Here is a 21729-nt window from a genome sequence, read left to right as displayed (position 1 = left end):
CTCACCACCTCCCGTCCTGATCCTGCACCCCATCCCTAGCACACTCACTGGCAGTCCTGTCTGGCACACTGAACTCCTCATTTTGGTCCTGACCCCAGAGCCTAAGGGGTCCACAAAATCCATTAACTCCGGAACCCCAGAAAAGTAAATCTGGCCTATAGGAAGCCCTGAACCTTAGTCCTCCCTGTCCCTTTCCCTTACCCCGTGCAGGCTGGAGTGTCAGAGGAGTAAGGTGTCTCAGTTAGGGACCACATCAGTGAGGGTTGGGGGGTTTTGGAGATTTTTGCTTCTCACTTGTGTGGTCCCCGACTGATTTTTCTGTAGATCAGTGGCCCCCAACCCAAAAAAGGTTCCCCATCCCTGCCATAAACAAAAGAAAACATTGAAACCTTTTTGTTGAACATAAATTAATATTTTATTTTATTTAAAATGCAGTTTGATAAACTAACATGAGAAAGTTAAAATGCTTAATCTGTTTAATAATTTAAATTAAACCATTCTCCTCAGCTGCAACACTAGCAAAATGGCTCAGGCATAATTATGTAATTAATAGTGAGTTTCCATTAGTAACTTGTGATCCACAGAAAGATTTGCATTTAGCCAGGTGGTACCTAGGCCAAAAAGTTTGAGAATCACTGCTATACGGTCTCTCACCTATTTCTATTTTTTTTTTAAACCTAATGCTAATCACAAACACAAGGAGACCTGGAAAATCGGTTCTCAAGAGAGAAGAACTAGAGTGATGATCTAATTAAATTTCTTTCTGTTTCTGATTCCTATTATGCTATGCCAATGGCCTAGATATGTCGAGAAAAGCTAACCTCCCTTTACCAAGCTAATCGCTAGTCTCATGAAGTAACAATTTCCAGGATTTGGAAAGAGAGAATTTTTGAACTAGGAGGAGGATCCAACAAAAAAAAGTGTCAATGCCTTTAAGTAATGCTGACCAATAAAAATAATAACCATTGACACATTGACATGTATTAAAAATCTCAGAGCACTTTACAGACCTTAGCTGAGGCTCACAACACTTCTGATCCAAAGCAATGGCTATGCGGTATATGCCCAACCTCTAGGGCTCTGTTTCAGGCTCAGAATGCTCCTCTGTCCATTCCACAACTAGCCAAACACCATCACAAAATCACCCAGGGAGCAAGCCCAGGCATGGGAGATGTCATTGATAACCTGCACCCCACAAAAGGTGGAGTCTTCTTACTGAATTCCTCAAGTTCTGTCCACAATTGCCATCTGTATGGTGGAAGGTTAGAGAGTCATTGGTGTGTGAAGAGCCAGCACAAGGTCTGTGCACCGTTGAGGGCTCAAGTGCTGCATATGGCTTTGGGATGAATTTCACACAAGCAGATCCTCCACCTGCCAAGATATCTGAATGGCGAGACCCTCTAGAACAATTTCTGCTGGAGCTACTACCAGTCATCACGGAAGATGGACGGCCTCTGGAATGTGAAAGCTTTACAGAGTACTGATGAGGAACACACTTTAAAGGGCTGAAGAGTTTTACACGGATTTTTATTTTACTCTGTAACAGGGCTTGTGACAAAGAGTCAAGTTCAAAGGGACATTTTGAGTCATGCTCAGAAAAACTAAATGTATCTTTTTCTACTTGGGGCCAGTCAGGCAAAATCTTTGTGAGAAAAGCAGATTTCATTACATGAATATTGAGGGGTCATTACTACTTCCCTCTGAATGTGCAGTGGTGACAATAATTGGTAATGTAAGTCTCCAAACCTTCTTGGGAAGATGTTGAGACAGGGACATTCAGCTGTGTTTTAAATAAAGAGGGGATTTATTGGACATTTCTTAATTAGCCTAATTGTATTGGTGGAAATACTGAAAGTAAAGAAGTATTACTTTTTTTGTGGCATTTCTTCCTGTATTGTGTATGTTCTTTCGTACAAAGAGATACTACATCAAATATTTTACTCTTAAAGCCCAGTTAAACCCTCCAAGATGGGAAGAGGTTAGTGAGACTTATTCTGGAGAGGATGTGGAAAAGTTGGAACCCACAAGCCCATACAACTGACATGAGCCAGGATGCAAACATCCTTTAACACAATCAGAAAATATTCTTCCAAAGTACCAAATGAAGAAATTATATTGCATATATCTACGATACCTTCTAGGAGAGAGAGTAGAGAACCAGAAGACAGAAACTGCTTACCTTTCTTCTGTGAGCTGCAAGAGTCACACTAGAACAGCATGGAAAACTTTGTAATTGCCCATCTCTCAGCAGGTCTTGGCAACGCTGCAGTGCCCACCTTTGTCCTGAAACCATCCTTAGTGACATGGTCTGTGTGCCACCAGCCAGACAAGTTCTATAAGCACCTTAGGTACCAGGCCCAAAGGCAGGTTCCAGTTAGACTCAGCTAGCTGCCTCCAATCTCTGTGGTCCACCTAGAGCCATGGGACATATTGCCTCTGTGACCCAATTGCTTCAGCTGCTCTGGAACCTTCCTCATCTGGTGACCTAAATCCCTTCTGAGCAGGAAAAAAAAGAGCAGGAGCTATTTCAACCTTCTTTGCACTGCCCTCTGTCAGCCTGTCACTGCATGGGTGATGAATCAGAACCTCCTAATTACTCAGTCATTCCAGATAGCTGCAGGTGATCTGGTAACAGAGAAGTGCAGACATCAGAGACTGTCTCTCCTGCACTCTCAGTGCCAATCAGTTTCAAATGCACAGGAGACCTAAAGTGGGGCCAGGGGAATAAATTAGGACAAGGAATCTAATGGATGAGACTGTGAGCCTGGAAGCAAATGGTAGAAATTGAGGTGCAGGTAGACCAGGATTGGATCAGCAAGGAGACTGAAATGGTCAGGGAGTCAACAGGGGTAAGAGTGAGGGCTGACCTACATGTAAAACAGCACCACTGCAGCTGTGACACTGCAGTGCTTCAGTATAGGCACTGCCTATACCAAGAGGAAGAATTCTCCCATCAGCATAGGGAATCCACCTCCCTGGAGGGTAGTAGATAGGTCAATGGAAGAACTCTTCTGTCAACCTAGTGCTGTCTACACAGAGATTCTGTTCAGGTTCACTACACCATGCAGGGGAATAGATTTTTCACACTCTGGATTGACATCGTTAAGCTGACCTACTTTCTAGAGCAGACTTGCTGGGCAAGAAGATTGGACCTAGGATGAGATGCCTTAAGAGTGGTGACCGGGACTAGCTAGGTGAGAAGACTATAACAGAGCTCAAAAAAGAACTAGAAAACTTTAAGGGGGAAAGGTCTATCAATGGCTATTAGCCAGGATGCAAAACATGCTCTGAAGTGTCTCTAGCCTCTGTTTGCCAGAAGCTGGGAATGGGCAACAGAGGATGGATTGCTTGATGATGACCTGTTCTGTTCATTCCCTCTGGGGAACCTGGCATTGGCCACTTTCAGAAGATAGGATACTGGGCTAGATGAACCATTGGCCTGTCCCAGTACGGCTGTTCTTATGAAGAATGGGACTGGAATGGGGAGTCAGGGAGGGGAAGACACAGGACTGGGATAGGGTGGGTTGAAGGGGATAGGACAGATGGGGTCAAATTTGTGGGGAAGATGCAGAAGAATGTGTGCTGACTAGAGCACACTTCCCTCCAGAGGCTGGAATGGAAGCCAAGGTGCCCGGGGGCTTGTCTGTATGGCATGGCCAAGTGCATGAGAGGGGTGTTATCTGTGAAGTGTTCTGACTGTGCTGTGTGGACCATGTTGGCACATTTAAAAAATTCCTACTTTCTGTTAACATGACCTAGGGACCTGTTAGAAGGCACCAAAAGGTCTACGTGGGGTAGTTAGAGTGCCACAAGTTAGAACACTTTAAAAATACCCGTCTGTGGGTGAGTAGTAGTTACCTCTGATTTGGTCAACCTAATGTACCCTTGCTACAAACAAGCACCCCATACATAAATGGAAACCTTATTATGTCTAGATTGAGATGAGGTGTGATGTGGAGCTGTCAAATGGTGCTGTTACCATAGAAGTAGGGGTAAACAGTGGCGCCATCACCACATTAAAATGGCTACTTTGAAATATTTTTTTGTATTGTATTCTATTGCATTTGTTTGTTAGTTGAATGACTCTGCGTATTATTTCAAGACAGGAAATTGGATTGCTTTGTGACATCAAAGCTTCACAACAACAATCTAAAGGGTAAAGCAAAATCTAGTAATAAATCTGCACAGGCATCATTGAACTGTAATGGCACTAGGGACCTTTTAAGTTAACATCATTATCATCATCTTGTTCATTATGATCTCAGTCAAGAGTACATGGGTTACTCTGTTTTTGTTGCTTTTGCATATATACGGTTCTGTTAGGGAAAATGGTTCTGACTACAGACACTGGATTGTGCAGCGCCTCCTACTGTTACAGGGACAGATGTTGTCTTGTAGAAGCTCAGATGCCATTGGCCCTTGAAGAACACAAAAAGTAGTTCATTGTCCACATTTGCCCATCCATGTTGTAATGATGATCCAGTATCTAGTTTACCTGTGTGCAAAAGCATTCAAATTGTTATCTCTGCCAATAAGCTCTTTTGACATGCTCTTCAAAACTGTCCTCATGTGGCAGGAATTTGGCCAATGACTTGTCCTTTTTGATGTCTAGACTGAGGCACAGGTAATCTGGACCTCCTTTCTCTCTGGTCATACAACATTGTTACCAACTTCCTTGCTGCAGCAATTGCAGCTTTTCCATCACACTGTCCCAATTGGGCAAGATCTCCAATCAGGTAAGATCCCTTTGTTTTGACAAAGTTAAACAAATTTCCCGCTCCCCATCCCAAATAGGAGTAACACAGATTCATCCTATCAATGCATGTACAGAAAGAAGTATGTTGCAAAATTCAGGAGAGAGTGTGTCACGAGCTACATGCACAGATATGAAGCACTGTCTTATCTTTTGTGCTAGTAATGGTGCCTGTTTCAATCTGTATGCTGTCTATGTGTTCCATTTATGGAAGGCAGAAAACAGCCAAGAACAAAACCTCCGTATCAAGTGACCTAATTGCCATGGTTCCTTTGACACTATGGCTACGTCTAGACTACAAGCCCCTTTCGAAAGAGAAGCATCTAGACTGCAACCACTTCTTTGGAAAAAGCGAGCTGCTTTTTCAAAAGAGAGCACCCGGGCAGTCTGGACGCTCTCTTTGGAAAAAGCCCTGTTTGCATTCAAGAACGCCTTTTTTCAAAAGAGCACTTTCTCGTAAAATGAGGTTTACTGCGGTCGAAAAAAACACCGTGTTCTTTCGATTTAATTTTGAAAGAACACGGCAGCAGTCTAGACGCAGGGGAAGTTTTTTTTTTTTTTTAAAAGTCCACTTTTTTCGAAAAAACCCTGTAGTCTAGACACACCCTATGGCTACGTCTAGATTGGCAAGTTTTTCCGCAAAAGCAAGTGCTTTTGCGGAAAAACTTGCCAGCTGTCTACACTGGTCACTTGAATTTCCGCAAGAACACTGACTTCCTACTGTCTGAAATCAGTGCTTCTTGCAGAAATACTATGCTGCTCCCGTTGGGCCAAAGCCCTGTTGCGCAAATGCTTTTGTACAAGAGGGCCAGTGTAGACAACGCGGTATTGTTTTGCACAAAAAAGCCCTGATGGCGAAAATGGCGATAGGGGCTTTCTTGCACAAAACCGCATCTAGATTGGCACGGACGTTTTTCCGCAAAAAGTGCTTTTGCAGAAAAGCGTCCGTGCCAATCTAGACGCTCTTTTCTGCAAATGCTTTTAACGGAAAACTTTTCCGTTAAAAGCATTTGCGGAAAATCATGCCAGTCTAGACGTAGCCTATGAGTCTCAAAAGCTATATTGGCACACATAGCATCCTTGTGTCCACTTTCTCTTAAGTAGTGTTCAAGACTTGGGCTTCTTTAGCATTTCTATTGGTGATGGACTTCACTACCTCACTACTGGAGAAGCCTCCAGCAAGGAGTTTTTGTGTTGCGTGCACTCCTACACTTTCAGGTGCATTTTGAACCGTGTAGTCAGAGAGGAATTTTACAAGCGACTTGTTGGGTGCCATATTTAGGCATTTAGAAACCAGAATAGGCTGCCCACCAACCATCTGGAATTCCTTGCATACAACCTTAGATCCTGTCCGGTGCTGGGTTTTTGCAGTTTTCACAATGTTATTATTGTCATATCTGTCAAACACTTTGCAGAATTAGCTTTGAGAAATCCTAGGACTTGCCTCAAGTTCTCAGCAGCCAGTTCATTGAATGTGTAGAATCTGTATCCAGCCATCATTGTTTGGTAGCCATGACATCTCTAATGTACACTGTGGTTTCTTTGTTAGCTATCTTAGCTCATGGATTCTTTTCATGTAAGCTTCTAGCTTATGCCCTAATTCAACTTTCTTTTTTCTCATTGTTTCATCAGCATGAGAATGGGACACAGATACAGGTCCTATTGGATGACTCAAAACTGTTGCCATCATAACACCATTTCTGCCTTTTGCTAACGATTGGACTCTGTGGAAAACAATTTATGGCCTAAAAGCTTCTGTGATGTTCTTCCCTTGGCAGACTTAAATTTAGTCTTTTTGGTTATTCCAATAAATGTTTTGGAGTCAGTTTTCAGTCTAGGCTGAGGATGCTACATGTCCCAGCAGAATCAAATCCACCTCTTATAACTTTCTCCATTTGTTCTTCATCAACATCTACTGTTGTCAGTAGAGACTCTTGTACATCTAATGCAGTGGTTCTCAACTCGTTTCAGTCCACGGACCTCCAGGCCAATCAAAAAATATTCGTGGACCACCTCCTTTTTGAGACATGATAAAAAAGAGCAGACAACGAACATTTTGGTTTGAAATTTATTTCTTACTAACAGATTTTTGGATTCTCTTCTCACTGACAAGTTTTTCAAAGTTTGGAGTGGTACTTGATAATGCACAATGAATATTGCTTTCCACTACAAGCCGATTCCTCTGTTTAGACTTAACGTGCAACAAACACGAAAATCCAGTTTCACACATATAAGTTGATGCAAATGGCAAAAGAAATCTGACTGCATGTGCTGCCCGATTTGGGTAACACCCAGTCACACTGGCCCAAAATTTCTCTATGGTAGACTGCTGGTACATGTCTTGAGCCGTAAAATCATTTTTCAGATCCAAAAATTCCTCCTGCAGATCCTCGGGAACACTATTAACATCTGTTGTAAATGGATTCCTGATGAAAGATAATCAATCCCTTGTTGTGGCCACCTCTGGAAAGTATCATTGAAATTTGTCTTGTAGCTTCCGTAAATGATCGAGAATTTGCGTCCAAATGGCTTACTTTTCCCCGAGCATGGCATCTACATATGGAAATTGAACCAAATTATTGCCTTCAACTCTTACAATTCAGAGTTCCAATTTGTCAAGAAAAGCCTTGATGATGCTTTGGTGAGAGAACAGATTTGCACCTTTCCCTTGCAGCGGAAGATTCAGTTTGTTCAAGATTCCAGAAATATCGACAAGATATGCAAGTTCTACATTTGACTGCGTCAGCACATTTCGGAATTCCTCTTTCCCTTGAGCTTGCAGAAATAAATCCAACTCTTCTCTCAATTGAAGAGTACGTTCCCTTCTGACAACCACCGTACAGAAGAGTAGAACAGCAACACATCAAAGTCGAAACCCATGTCCAGGCAAAATCTTTTGAACAGCCTGGTGTTCAGAGCCGATGATTTGATGTGATTCACAGCTTTCACCAACCCTGTGAAAACGGCGTTCAGTTGATCAGGCAATGTTTTTGATGCCAAAGTGTCCCTATGAATGAAGCAATAAACTCTGGTTACCACTAGATCATGCTGTTTCACCAGCCTCTGGAAGCCCGATCTTGAGCCCAGCATGGCAGGTGCACCATCAGTAGTGACACCCACAAGATTTACCCAATCCAGACCATGTACTTCAAAGAAATTGTTAACAATTTCCATCACATCCTGAGCCTTTGTGGTGGTATCAAGAGTCTTACAAAAAAGAAACTCGTCTTTGAAGTCTCCCTCAACTATGTATCATGTGAACACCAATAGCTGAAGGCACAATGCGACGTCAGTCAAGTCATCCAATTGTATGGCAAACAATGGAGACTTCTTTATTTCATCCACAACTGATGTTCTGTGATATTTCGTTTATCTGTCTCGATACTGTGCCATTAGAGACAGATATATCATTCAGCTTCCTTGCTGCTTCCTTGCCAAGAACAAGCCGAACCATCTCTTTTGCACAGGGGAGCACAAGTTGCTCTACAATGGTATGAGGCTTCTTGGCCTGTGCAACTTTGTATGCAACAATGTAGGAATCGCGCACTGCATTGCTTGTCTTATTGTAGAATGCACTTGTTAAGTCAAGGCGCTGCCGTTTCAGACCTGATAACCGCCACTCAAAATAATCTTCATCCTTTTGCAACAAGTAGGGGTGACGCTTTTTGAGATGGAGTTTCAGCTTAGCCAGCTTCATTGGGTCACTCCCCAAGACTTTGAAACAAATAACATATTGTGGCAAATCCACACCTTCTTTTTCTTGACAAGTGAAGCCGAATTTGATGTAGTCCTCCAAATACTTGCACTTGACATTTCTTCCTGTCGTTGCCATTATAAACAAACTACACAACACCTGTAAAACAGCACATGTAGCACAGGACGAATGACACAGCAACCTCTCAGCATGACGGCGGCAGCTACACTAATGCCCAGAGCCTCAGACGGAAGTTACTGGCAACACAGCACGGTTGTGTCCTAGGTGACACTATGGATAATGCACCACGTGCTTGTGAACACAACGTAAAACAGCCTAACGGTGGCGCCTGCTCACACCATGTGACTTTGGACAATGTTCCTGTGAACCACTGAAAAAGTCACCATGAACTATCAGTGGTCCATGGACCACAGTTGAGAACCACAGATCTAATGGTACATGCAATCTAATAGGTATGTTGATAAGCCCCTCTGGATGTGAATCAGGGTCAAATGGTTTTGTCACATTATTGATGACATGGTTGGTAAGAACTGTAACATAAACTTCATCTCTCTTCAGTTTACAAGTAAGGACTTATTTTGTGTACTTTGTTTTCACTTACTTCTCTTGTACCTTTTGTTTATTCACTCAGGACATGTCTGGTGAGGGTTCATCTGACCAGAGCTGGTTTCTTTCTTCTAAGTCTTATCATCCCACTACCACCTTTAGAGTCTCTGATGACATTTTTCTCTGTTCCTATGTCACTGCAAATTCCACTGAAAGACCCAGGACTCTGACACACAGCAGATTCCCCAGATTCAGAAGCACTGTGTACTACTCCAGGGAGAATTAGCTTAACAAGATTATAGACTCGTATTTATCTGGCATAGTTGGGCCAGTTTATGGTAAAGGACTATGGAACATTAGCATGCTGTGTGTGTAAGTGAAACTCAATCCTTCTCTCAGTCTGCATGGATATTTAGAAGTAGTATCTCTGTAACTTGGAGAAAAGGTTCCCAGAACTTGAACGTAAGAGATGGGGCACATCCCCATGTCTGAAATTCCTCCAGTAGTGGTAGCAGATGCTGAGTTACAGCCAGGGTTGGCCTTACTATGAGGCAAACTGAGGCAGCCACCGCAGGTACCAGACTGTGGGCGGGAGGCGCCACTAGTTCACACTTTTTGAACAAGGCATTTTAAGTTGTTAGTTCTCCCTTATTGGGGTAGGTAGCAGAGCAGTACCATGAGAGGAGTAGAACAGGAAGAAGGCAGAATTGAGACCTTTCAAAGTTTTGGCCCAAGCGAGGAGGTAGCAGGCAGTCATTTGAGCTCCCTGCCTCAAGTGCCAAAATATTGTGGGCTGGCCCTGGTTACAGCATCATCAAGTTCTTTAATGACATGTTGTAAGAACTCACTGTCTTCAGATTCAACACCTATTGAGTGTCTGTCAGTCAACATTTGTCATACCAGTGAGGGGCAATCTAGGCTAGTGAATCCAGGCCGCAAGATTGTTGTAACCAAGATGGTCTCCCTGGTAGTTTTGCTAACTGTCCTTGCATATCTAGAATTTGTGGAGTGTGCTGATTGAACCGTAGCAGCACTTTGATTGGTTGCAGAGGGAGCAGCTGGCTCTCACAGTCAGTGTTGTGTGTAATTAGCATGCACCTCACTTCACATACCCTTGATTTAAGTGCATGTCACTTTTGTAATACTGGTAGAAAAAAACTATGCAGATAAACAAGCCAATTCTGGCAATCCTGTGAGTGGACAATGGTAAACAAAATGTTTCATTGGCCACACAGGGTATGTCTACACTACCCCGTTAGTTCAAACTAGCGGGAGTAATGTAGTCATCCGCAGTTGCAAATGAAGCCCGGGATTTGAATTTCCCGGGCTTCATTTGCATGAAGCCGGCCGGCGCCATTTTTAAATGCCGGCTAGTTCGGACCCCGTGCCGCGCGGCTACACGAAGCCTAATCCGAACTAGCTAGTCCGTGCCACGTGTAGCCATGTGGCACGGGGTCCGAACTAGCCGGCATTTAAAAATGGCGCCGGCCAGCTTCATGCAAACGAAGCCTGGGAAATTCAAATCCCGGGCTTCATTTGCAACTGCGGATGACTACATTACCCCCACTAGTTCGAACTAGCAGGGTAGTGTAGACATACCCACAGAGAACCTCAGAGTGGTTCTTGGGCTGCAGGTTGCCCACCACTGTGCCAGAGATGCTGGAACCATGTGAGTACCTCCTCCCTGGACATACCTCCACTCAGGGCCTGAAATGATAGTGTATGTCTAGACTGCATCCCTCTGTCGGCAGAGAGATGCAGATTAGGCAGGTTGATATCCTGAGCCTAATTTGCATAAAAATGGCCGCCGCGTTTTGCCGATTCAGCACGTTGATGGCAAAAAGCAGCAATCTAGAGGGGGATCTGTTGAGAAAGAAAGCCTTTTTCAACAGATCCCTTATGCCTCCTGCAAGAAGGTTTACAGGATCTGTCGAAAAAGGCTTTCTTTCTCGACAGATCCCCCTCTAGACTGCTGCTTTTTGCTGACAAAGTGCTGAGTTGGCAAAATGCGGTGGCCATTTTTATGCAAATTAGGCATGGGATATTTAAATCCCTGCCTCATCTGCAATGTTGACCTGCCTAATCTGCATCCCTCTGCCGACAGAGGGATGCAGTCTAGACATATCCCCATAGTCAAGCCACGTTCATCATAGTTGAATCGCTTACTAGTAAGCAGTTGAACCTACAGCACAAGCTGCATACACAGCTGAATCAACAAAAAAGTCTACTAATCCTGCATCTCCTCAAAATTTCCCAGTACATGCAATCAAACAGCACAAGGTGTGAATACAGGGCTGGATTAAGACCTTTAGAGGCTCTAAGCACTGAAAAGATTATAATGCCCCCCCCCATATGTAATTCAAAATAAAAACAATACTATACCGTAAAATCTTTTTTTTCGTGTGTGTGTGTGTGTGTGTGTGTGTGTGTGTGTGTGTGTGTGTGTGTGTGTGTGTGTGGGTGTGTGTATGTGTGTGTCCCTGCTTTGCTGGTTCCCTAAGCATGTGCTTAGTCTGCCTATTGGTAATCCAGCCCTGTGTGAATACCACCCCCATGAATTACAATGGGACCAAGTTCATTTGGGAGAGTCCATTTCACTTGCTGAGCAACAACATTCAGCTACTGATCCTTGGTCTAAATGACTTGCTGCTGATCTAGAGCTATGGGCATTACCTTACCTTTCAGCATTGTAGGATAGAGTAGACTATGGCCCTATCAGTTGGTCTGTTGTCCACAAAAGGTACCTAAACAATTGTCGTGCAGGTGCTTTTCTTTTTGCGCGCTTGTGGGTGGAGCCAATCCAAAATGGAATTACCCAAGTGCAAACAATATCTACATAATTTGGTATTGGTAGGACCTCACAAGTCTAAAAAGGGAGATCTTGGTTAGTGTTCATCTGTGTAGGTGTCAAGAGTCTATTTTCTCAAGTACTTTTTCACAGAGAGTCAGTTCTGGAGGTAGTCTCAGTTTTTCAAATTCTGCACACTGTATAAGAGAATTTGGTTGCTCAGGGAGAATGCAATTTCTTTTCCATGTTTCAGAGATACTTCCTGTGATGCTGGACAATCTGCAGACTGTACTTGACATGTCTCTAGTCATTGAATGGAAAGTATTCTTCCAGCAATGGTCTCTGCACTGATGTCTGTAGCAGGGGTTCTCAACCTTTTTCTTTCTGAGGCTCCCCCAACATGCTATTAAAAACTCCACAGCACACCTGTGTTACAACAACTGTTTTCTACGTATCTAGCAGATTAAAACCCAGGGCTGGCATTAGTGGGTAGCAAGCAGGGCAACTGCCCAAGCTACAGTGGGCCCCGCAAATGAAGCTACTCAGGCTTCAGCTTTTTGTCTGGGCTCCTGTGAATCTAACACTGGTTTTACTCTCTGGTTTATTTTGGAGGCTCCCATAAAGCTGCTTGTAAGATCCCAGGGGCCCCCGAACTCCTGGTTGAAAACCTTTGGTCTATATTGTCATCTTCTTCATGGATGAGATTTTCACGAGCATGAAGTGGCATCATTCCATGTGGAATGAACACATCACCCTGGAGTCTTTATATTGCAGGTTTTACAGCACTACTCATGAACAGCTCTTCCTAACTGATGCAGAATCCATGAAGATGAAGTATGTTAATTAAATTGCGAGCCCCAAACCCATGGGCTAGCTGTGCAGCAAGGCAAAATCATTACGTGTACATTGTCACTGGATAGCTTTGATCAATAAACAGCACATTGAGATGCTGAAATTAATTTAAACAGTAAAAACTGTAGTCATAGGCATGTTTCAGGAACTGTGCAAAAATGATACTTTCTCATTTGGGGTGCCATTGTTTTATCTCACCTACAGGCTTACAGAAGCACTTGACAGCTCCACATGATACCGCATATAAATGTGTATAAAATAGTTTTCGTATGCTATATGATGTAGGGTGGAAACATTAAACCCCAAACATATGGTCCTTTTTGGAGGCTTGACACGTGCTTATGAGTGTGCTTTCTGGTGCCATGTAGACAAACTTTGAGTCCCACCATTCCTCTTCTGTCAGCAGATAATTGTGAAACCCACTGTGAAAGTGTCCCATTCTTTTCCTGTGGTGTGCCACATCGAGGATGATAACCTACTTCTGCTGATACCAGTTACTCTGTTAGTTCAGGTGGCAGAGGCCTACACAGTGAGCATAAAAGTTCCAGCCCAGCAGAAGACCCATATGGGTGTCAGTAGCATGCAACGTGATGGAATTTCTGTGTTTTCAGTTTGCTCTTTAAAAACCTAGGAAGAAATAGTCTGTAATCTTGTAATTAAAGACTGTACCGTAATTCACATGAGAGCTGAATTAAAGTTGCATGGGTAGCTTAACTTCTGATACTTCCTAACTTTCAAGTGGTTGATTTTGCAATCTTAATAATGTTCTTTTAAAACAACGTGTATGTGTAGGTAAGTAATTAGCAGCATTGACCCCTGTCAAGAGCTCTCAGATGTAAGACTATTTTGATGCTGTGTCTGTGAAGCAATAATAAGATTTGCAGGTGGAGGGGGGAGAAATTCTATTCTATATAATACAGGTTCTTATGCTGCCTTTATCTCCATAGTATCTGGGGACCTTGCAAAGTACATTAAATGTCTTCTCTAACATCTGGCACATGTGGCTTGTTTTCTCATCCTCTCCTCAGGGGGATGTATGTTTGTTTGGCAGGTATTCACTATACATATTGCCATGTATTTATGTTAGAGAAGTCAAGGCCAACAAAATTCATCTCGCACTTTGAGTGAAAAGTGCTGAGATTTGTGATGGTTCTTAGTACTTGGGGGAAATCATTCCACAGTCTTGGTTCCAAGCTCTTTCTCCTAGACAGACAAGTTTTACCTTATTGCAGAGTTCCACTCTTCTAGAGGAATAGAACAATCTTCATCCTGGAGCTGTAGTTAATCTTTTAGGGTATGTCTACACTACCCCGCTAGTTCGAACTAGCGGGGTAATGTATGCATACCGCACTTGCTAATGAAGCCCGGGATTTGAATTTCCCGGGCTTCATTAGCATAAGCGGGGAGCCGCCATTGTTAAATCCCCGCTGCTTCGAACCCCGTGTAGCGCGGCTACACGGGGCTCGAACTAGGTAGTTCGGACCAGGAGCCTGAAGAAGCCTTGTGATGTGGACACCCTATGGTAAAAAATATGTGAGTTTGGAGGAGTGAGGGCAGGAACAAGGAGCTGCTACCATATACAGCATGCTGTCCTAGGAACCTACCAATGCACGGCCCAGCAGAAATGCAGAGCTGGTCTGATTGACATTAACTGCCCCAGAGGTAGAGCACAGGCATGGCAGGAGGAGTCATGCTGCCATCGGGAGCTGTTGTGCAGAGGCCTACGCTCTATGTTGTCCAGGTTAACAAAAGTCCAATTCAGACTGTTCTATAAAACTCTTTGGGAAACAGGTATAAAAAGGAGACAGATTAAATGAATCCAGACCAAAAGGTCAACTGAAACCACCCAAGCATGGTGTTGAAATCATGACCACTAAACAAGAGGAGAACAGAATTGGAAATTAATGAACCACAATTGGTGTGTCAGCAAGCAGGCCTACATAGCAAACATAATAATGGGGCAATGCGCTTTTCTTCTAAGCACCCCCCTTTTTGGGCTCATTAAAAAAAGACCTAGAGGGGAAAGGGGATCAAAACACAAGGGTTGTAGACCATTTTGGACTGAACTCTACCATCATGGCTGCCCCCCAACCAGGGAGTCAGATAACAGCAATGCCTTAAACAGTGTGACACTGGGACAGTTTGCCAGGTCTGGGAGTAGACTGTGTGAGCCAGATTTCTCAGGGAATGAGATTATAAGCAAGAGATAGCACCAGAGACAGAAATGCATTTTCTGTCTTCACTGTGCTTTTCTCTTCAATCTTGTATGTTTTTCTTGTTTTGTTTTGAAAGGGATCAGGACTGGACTTGAACAACAAAAGTAACTTCAGCCCATCTCAGCTACTTTTTTCTCTCCCCTCCCCACTCCAAAAGGACAGTTATTACATGTTTAATATCATCTCAGAGACTGTCAGGCCGGTGTTTGCTAAAAACTCTACAGCTAAAGGGAACATTTCTTTTAATACCAAATACTTTCACTGTTATTCCTTCCTTTTCTGTAGCTTTAATAAGAATTTAAAAAGCTTTTTAATGGTGGTTGATTCCATGGGGCAAGGCAGGATGAGGTGTCTGTACTCAAAACCATGAATCATGTTTAATGCTGTACAAAAACAGGATCATGTTAACATCTTTGACTTTTGGGGGCATTTATTCTATTATCAGACAGAGTGGAGGACCCAGTAAACTGCCCAGATAGACCAGTCTCCTTTATGGAAAGCCACCCTAGTAATGCTTGTGTCCCACCGAGGTCCATCCTGTTACCTCCTTGCTTTGCTCCACCTCACAGTACTGAATGAAGAAAGACCTCTGGCCCCGGGTTTTGAAAGCAATCCTTTTCAGCCCCACTGCTTTGCTCTCATTTATACACATTCCTGTGTGTTTGGTTACTATAGCTCAGTATCTCGAGTGCTAAATTGAAAACTAACGGGAGACAGTAAAATGTACCCAGACTCTAGATCTGCCCTGTGCACTTTATAATAATCTGTTTAAAAGATGTTAAAAATCAATAGAAATAAAATGTAAATGAGCCTTGTTCTCTCCCCTCCCTTTGCCACCATTGGGTCAGTTTTACTTCTAGCTAGTGTATATGTTAAAAGCTTAATACTTTAGAGCTAGATTAGCATCTACATGGCCATGCAGAGACAGGGATCCTGGAAAGAGTCTCTACCTTTTCCTCTGTTGTGTGACCCATGTAAGGATGAACCAGAAACATTCAGAAAAGTTCAGGGGCTTCTCTGTCCCCTGTTTTCCCCTGAGCTTGAACAATGCTCCCAAAAGAAAGGGAAAGGGAGAAAAAAGAACTAAGGAATGCTATGACTCTGCCTCTCTAGTCAACTGCACAGGTAGAGTACACTGTACCCCTTAAAGGGAAATAGCAAATTATTCCTCTGGACCCATCAAAAGGGGTAGCTAAATGTCACAGTTCAGCCCTCAAAGCCCAGTTCATTCTGACTCATGCTGAATAATACTTCATTGTGGCCATATCTACACTGCCATGGTTGATCTTCTGTGGTTCGATTTAGCAGGTCCAGTGAAGACCTGTTAAATCGAACTCAGAGAGCACATTATTATACTAAGGGACATTTGTTTCTTTGAGTTGAGTTGGGGGAAAATCTTTATACAGATTGTTTTTCAGAGCTTCTCTCCCCTATGGAAACGAATGCAAATATATCTCATATATAGCATTAGAAAAGAACAACACAACTGGTTGCTGGAATGACTTTATTGTGAGTACTAAATGTGTGTGTGGTGGGGGTGTTATTCATTTTAGGTATACAGGAAGCTACAACTATGGTAGCTATAGCAACCAGCACCCCCATCCAATGCAGAGTCAATATCCATCGCTACCACATGACACTGCTATTTCTGGACCACTTCATTACTCAGCTTACCACAGAAGCTCTTCACAGGTAAGTCTATTGTCTTACTCGCAAATCCATGATTTAATTTATTAGATAATTTTAAAAACTGTCTGTAATCAGCATTCACGCTATTTTAAGCAATTCTTAATATCTGATGTTGTATAATATGCCCTGATTTTTACTCTCAGCTTTTACAGGCCATAGTGATCTAAAATGCCTCAGACATTTTCATCCTGAATGCAGATTTTCTTTTGCTAAAAGTCACTTCAATCTGTGAAGTTGCTTTTGAATGCTATGATCTTAAATGCAACTGAAAGGATTACAAAAAATTGTTTCTTTGCCAAGTATCAGTCTAAAATAACAGTTTAAATAATTAGGGTATGTCTACACTACTGAGTTTTTCCAACAAAACCTGAGTTATGTCCACACTGCAATCGCATTCTTCTGTAAGTAAATAGAAAGAACAGAGGGGTTTTTCCAGCATTGGTAATCCTCTTTCTACGAGGAAGAAGCCTTCTTCTGGAAAAAGGCATGTGTGGACGGGGAAGAGGGAGTTATTTCGAAAGAAGAGGAAAGAGGAAAAAGCACAGGTGATCTGGTGGCCATTCCGTCCATAGTAATCACAGCTTAAATGCGAGAGAGCATCCATTCAGTGTGGACACTATCTTTTGAAAAAGCAGATGACTTTTTCTATGCACTTTTGTGTGTGGACGCTCTCTTTCAGAAGAAGTTATTTCAGAAGCTCTCTTCCAAAAAAGGGTTCTTCCGAAAGAAGCCTGCAGTCTAGATATAGCCTAACTGAACATTTGCATTAGATGTTCTTAAATCAGGTAGATATCTAATTTAAAATAAGTGGTTTAAAACAGATAAAATTTATCTGATGCTGGGATTGTAGTCTGCTCTTCTGGCACCTTTTCCTTTGAGTATTGGCATTTTGGGGGGGGGGGGGGGGTTGGGGTCCTGAACTTGTGACAAATACTGCTTGAATTTCAACTCATAAAACAGACTCTGTATTTTACTGTAGCTCTGAAACTTATATTTGCATCTGATTAAATATGCTGGGTGAAATCCTGACCCACCTGAATGCAAGTTTTCCATTGATTTCATGGACCCAGGATTTTATCCCATGTTTATCATAAAGTTGCTATAAGAACTTTTGTAACTTGCAACATAATTTGGACTCTATCTACCCATATATCTAGTCAATCATGGTGTAGTATTAAAATCAGATACATTAATTGAAGATATTTGTCTGGATGAGTCCAGTAATGGCTTGAGATTATAAAATAGCATTGTTTTGGCTATTTCAAACTTATATATTGGGCTTTTATGCATTTCATATGTAATATTTGTATCTGGCTGAGTCAGTTATTTCATTCTAAATAGGCACAACAGGCTTGCCTCACCATTGCATTACTCCCGTTTTCATTTAATTTAAAAGGAGCTACGCTGATGTGAACCTGAAGTAGTACAGTGGTGAATCGAGCCCTGTGTCTTCTGACTCAGGTTTAGTCTGATTGGATACGCCTTGCATTTTGTTTCTGCATGTATTGCGAGGCATTTTGGAATTCCATTACATGAAAAGCACTGACTTAGCCCACTTTCTGTTCTAAGCCTTGTACTGAACATTGCCTACAGTATTTAGTTATTTCGGTTCGTAAAACTGTGCCTGTCAAAACCAGCATGAGATTTAGAGGTGCAGGCACAGCCATTGGCAACAAGACTAGGATGGGGCAAGAAGACAGTGGGGTTCTGGGGTATACACAGATGGTGCACTACTGACCTTCTTGCACAGTGTGGCGAACAGCTCCATGGGGGCCGTGTCTCTGGAAGCCTTCAAGAAAGCAGGTATAGGCATGATTCCGAAGGATGGGGGTTGGAGGTGTCCACTTGTATGGATCCTTCTATTTTTCATCTGTAGGAAACTTGAGGAGACACATAAGGGGCCACAGAGCCCGCTCCAGTCATTAGGCTGCAGCAGCTTTCAGTAGGTCCTAATGAATAGAGCATTGGCCTGGGACACAGGAAACCTGGATTCTAATCCTGGCTCTGCCACTCGCCTGCTGGGTGACCTTGGGAAATCACTTCCCCTCTCATTGCCATAATTTCACCTCCAGGAAAATGAGGATAATGATACTCTGTAAAAACTCTGAGATGTACAGTCCCGCTGATAGGTGGAGCAAAGGGGGCAGTTGCTCTAGGGCCCAGTGATTCAAAAGGGCCTGGAGGATTCCCAGCTGTTGCCACTACTGCATCAGCAATGGTAGCCATAGCCCCGGGCTCTTTAAATTGCCTCCGGAGTGCCAAGCAGCTGTGAGAGCTGGCTGGGGAAGGCGGGAGGAGGAGCCCAGTGCACTCTGGGCGGTACTGATGACTGGCTGCCCTCATACTGCCCCTTCTTCCTGAGGCCCCACCCCTTCCAGGAGTATGGACCTGCCCCTCCACCTTGCTCAGGGGCCTGGCAAGTCTGTCAGCCCCTCTGGAGTTATGCAGTGCTTTTCATTCATATAAGAGTTAGGTATTACTGACAGCTTGACAGGGATTTAATCAGGGCAGGCCTGAGCCATCCGTGCGCCCCGGGGCCCGGAAGCATGGTGCTGCCCCCGGGAGTGCAGCACATGTGTGGCCCCGACCCCGGGCGTGCAGCGCCCCTGGTCCCAAGGCGACCGGCACATGCGTGGCAGCCCCGTGTGGCACCCCCTACTAGCCCGGTCAGCCCGTAGCTTGGGCTGACTCTGGATTCAATGGCTTGTGGGAAGAGATTCCTTCCACCATCTCCTATGCATCTTCCTAGCACCGGGCCCAAAGAGTTATGCCAGGTGCAGGGTGGAGACTCTCACTTTTAGTGCAACTGCTATATCCACAGTAAGAAGAAAGAGTGGATAGTTAGGTTGAGTGGTATTAGACAAGGTTGTAGGTATCAGTTTTTCACAACTCCCTCTGTATTCTTATGTTCTGTAACAAACCTTTGAAATCAAAGACTTCACCTTTTGGAAATCAGTTTTCTCTCTCATTGTTATCCACTGCAGAAAACTATATGACAAAGAATGCATGAAAAACAGTCTAAATATGCGATCTAAGGATATGTACACTGACTCCGAAATCTATGCACATGTTCCTGTATGCATAATAGAGTGTTTGGTGGTTGCTTTTGTTTAGAAATTTTGTTCCTTACTCAAACATCATCTTTTCCTCTTGTAACAATCTGCAATGTCAAAATAGGTCACATAAGTTATGCAGATATCAATACACAGAGATAACTACAATGATTGCACGCTAAGTTAATGGTTAAGGTAACATATACACATAAAAAAATAAAATCATATAACTCTTTTGAGGGAGATTTCTTTTGCAAGCATTGTTGCTAGAGCAGACTCTCTCTCCAAGTCCAGGTTTCAAATAACTTTCCTGCCTTCTTCAGCTTTTAAATATTCTAGAACAAAAAAAAATAGATGTGTCTTAATTAATCATATTCCAGAGCAGTTACCTCAGTTTGAATTTAGTGTTTTCTCTTACCTTGCTTGTAAACTGAGATTTTTTTAATGCAGAATATTATCCATTAATGTGCTAATTGCACATTTAAAGGAGTTCTAAACTGCACCAACAGATTCAAGAATCTTCCAAGAGTTTTAATATGACCTTAGTTGAAATCAAGGTGGGTTTTTTCAAGTTTAATGGAATATGGTAAAATCTCCACACTGAGAAAAATGTTAAAACTTTAATGGTCATTCTTAATACATAACAACTTAATTATGTGTTTGCCACTGAAAAGCTTAGAGATATTATGAAGTCCTATTTTTTTCTAGTGGAAGCATTTATAAAGGGAACCCACATCAAAGAATCATAAAGCAGAAGCCATGATTTTGCAAAATCGAAACAAAATGGGCCAAATTTGTAGTGGCCCCATCCAGGCACAATTCCACTGAAATCAGGGTAGATGCACCCATTTATGGCAGGGGTGAAGTCAGTGGAGCCGACAGACTTGCTGTGCAAAAAGAGAGCCTTGGTTTCGCGCACCCAGAAAGGGCAGGGCTTTGGGCAGAAGGGGTGGGGCTGGGGACAACCAGCTCTCAGAGCCACCTAGAGTGTGTTGCACAGAGCTCCAGCTGTGATTTAAAGGCCTGGAGCTCTGGATACCACCTCTCTTGTGGTAATGGTGGCCGGGAGCCCCAAGCCGTTTTGAATCTCCTGAGGCTATCACATGGACTGCAGCTGTGGGCTGCAGGTTGTGAACCACTATGTCTAAATAGACAAACAAAGGAGCAGGCAAAAGAGTAACATGTAAGCAGAGTGAACAATGTGATGGCTGCAGATATCATGTTAGTCCGAGGATGATGATGATGATATATTATTTATTTTTGCTTTTGTTTTATTATGGAAATCATTTTGATGGAAATATGTTAGGATGGGATTAGTTAGATTGAAAGATGAAGGGTACGGATTGAAGCAAACAGCCACTCAACACAGTGGAGTCAATGTTCAGAAAAAAACTGCAGAAAGCAGTCTGATGACTAAAGCTGGTGTAGACTTTTTTTGTCAAAATGCCTTTTTGGACCGTTTTGACAAAACTTTGTCAGAAAGATTTCTAAGGTCCAGGGGAGGGGTGGGAGAGCCACCCAAGGTAGCAACTAGCCTGGTGTTTTAGGTACTCACCTGGGAAATACCAGCTCAAGTCCTTGAGCTGCCTGATTTGGAGCAAGATGTCTCTGTTTCTCAACTCTCTACCTGTTTTTATATCGAAGTAACTGCAGAAGGTCTCAGTTTTATCTCAATGCAGAATGGGAAACATTTACAAAATCTTGAAAATATTCATGGGACACGAAACCACTTCCCACCCAGTTCTACTGATGACGTTGTCAGTAGCTGTGAACTCCTGGTTGAACTGTGCTGTGCTGGTTTCAGTCTCGTACTGGACTCTCCCTGCACGATCTGCTTACTCCAATTCCCACTTAAGTCAATGAGAGTCTTTTTATTGACTTAAATTGGAATTAGATTGGGCTCTTTATGCAGAATCTCTCTAAATGTATCTTAATCTAGCATGAATGTTTTTTTTTAATCTGTTTGCCTTCTGGTGGCATCTGGTGGCAGTTCTCAGAGCAGCTGCTTCTTATTTATAATTGCTCAGAGTTAACACACCAGGTTTGGCTCACCAGCAAGAGCACTGTGTATCAATGTGAAATGTTCTACTGTGTGATTTTTCTAACTGCTATCTCCT

The 21729-nt window shown here is 43.0% G+C and overlaps 1 protein-coding gene across 2 annotated transcripts in view; it reads left to right on the top strand.

Annotated features, from left to right (window-relative positions):
• RFX4 (regulatory factor X4) overlaps positions 1-21729 on the top strand; it is a 150867-nt gene that overhangs the window by 120853 nt on the left and 8285 nt on the right. For both annotated transcript variants that reach the window (XM_006137987.3, XM_006137986.3), the window contains exon 17: positions 16424-16562. In XM_006137987.3, the coding sequence (XP_006138049.1) occupies positions 16424-16562 (139 nt within the window). The remainder of the gene's footprint in view (positions 1-16423; positions 16563-21729) is intronic.

Source organism: Pelodiscus sinensis, chromosome 1 (assembly GCF_049634645.1).
Source record: "Pelodiscus sinensis isolate JC-2024 chromosome 1, ASM4963464v1, whole genome shotgun sequence".
In the NCBI taxonomy this organism is placed as follows: Eukaryota; Metazoa; Chordata; order Testudines; family Trionychidae; genus Pelodiscus; species Pelodiscus sinensis.
The sequence above is the reverse complement of the archived record's forward strand: the minus strand, read 5'-3'. Positions and strand labels throughout refer to the sequence as shown.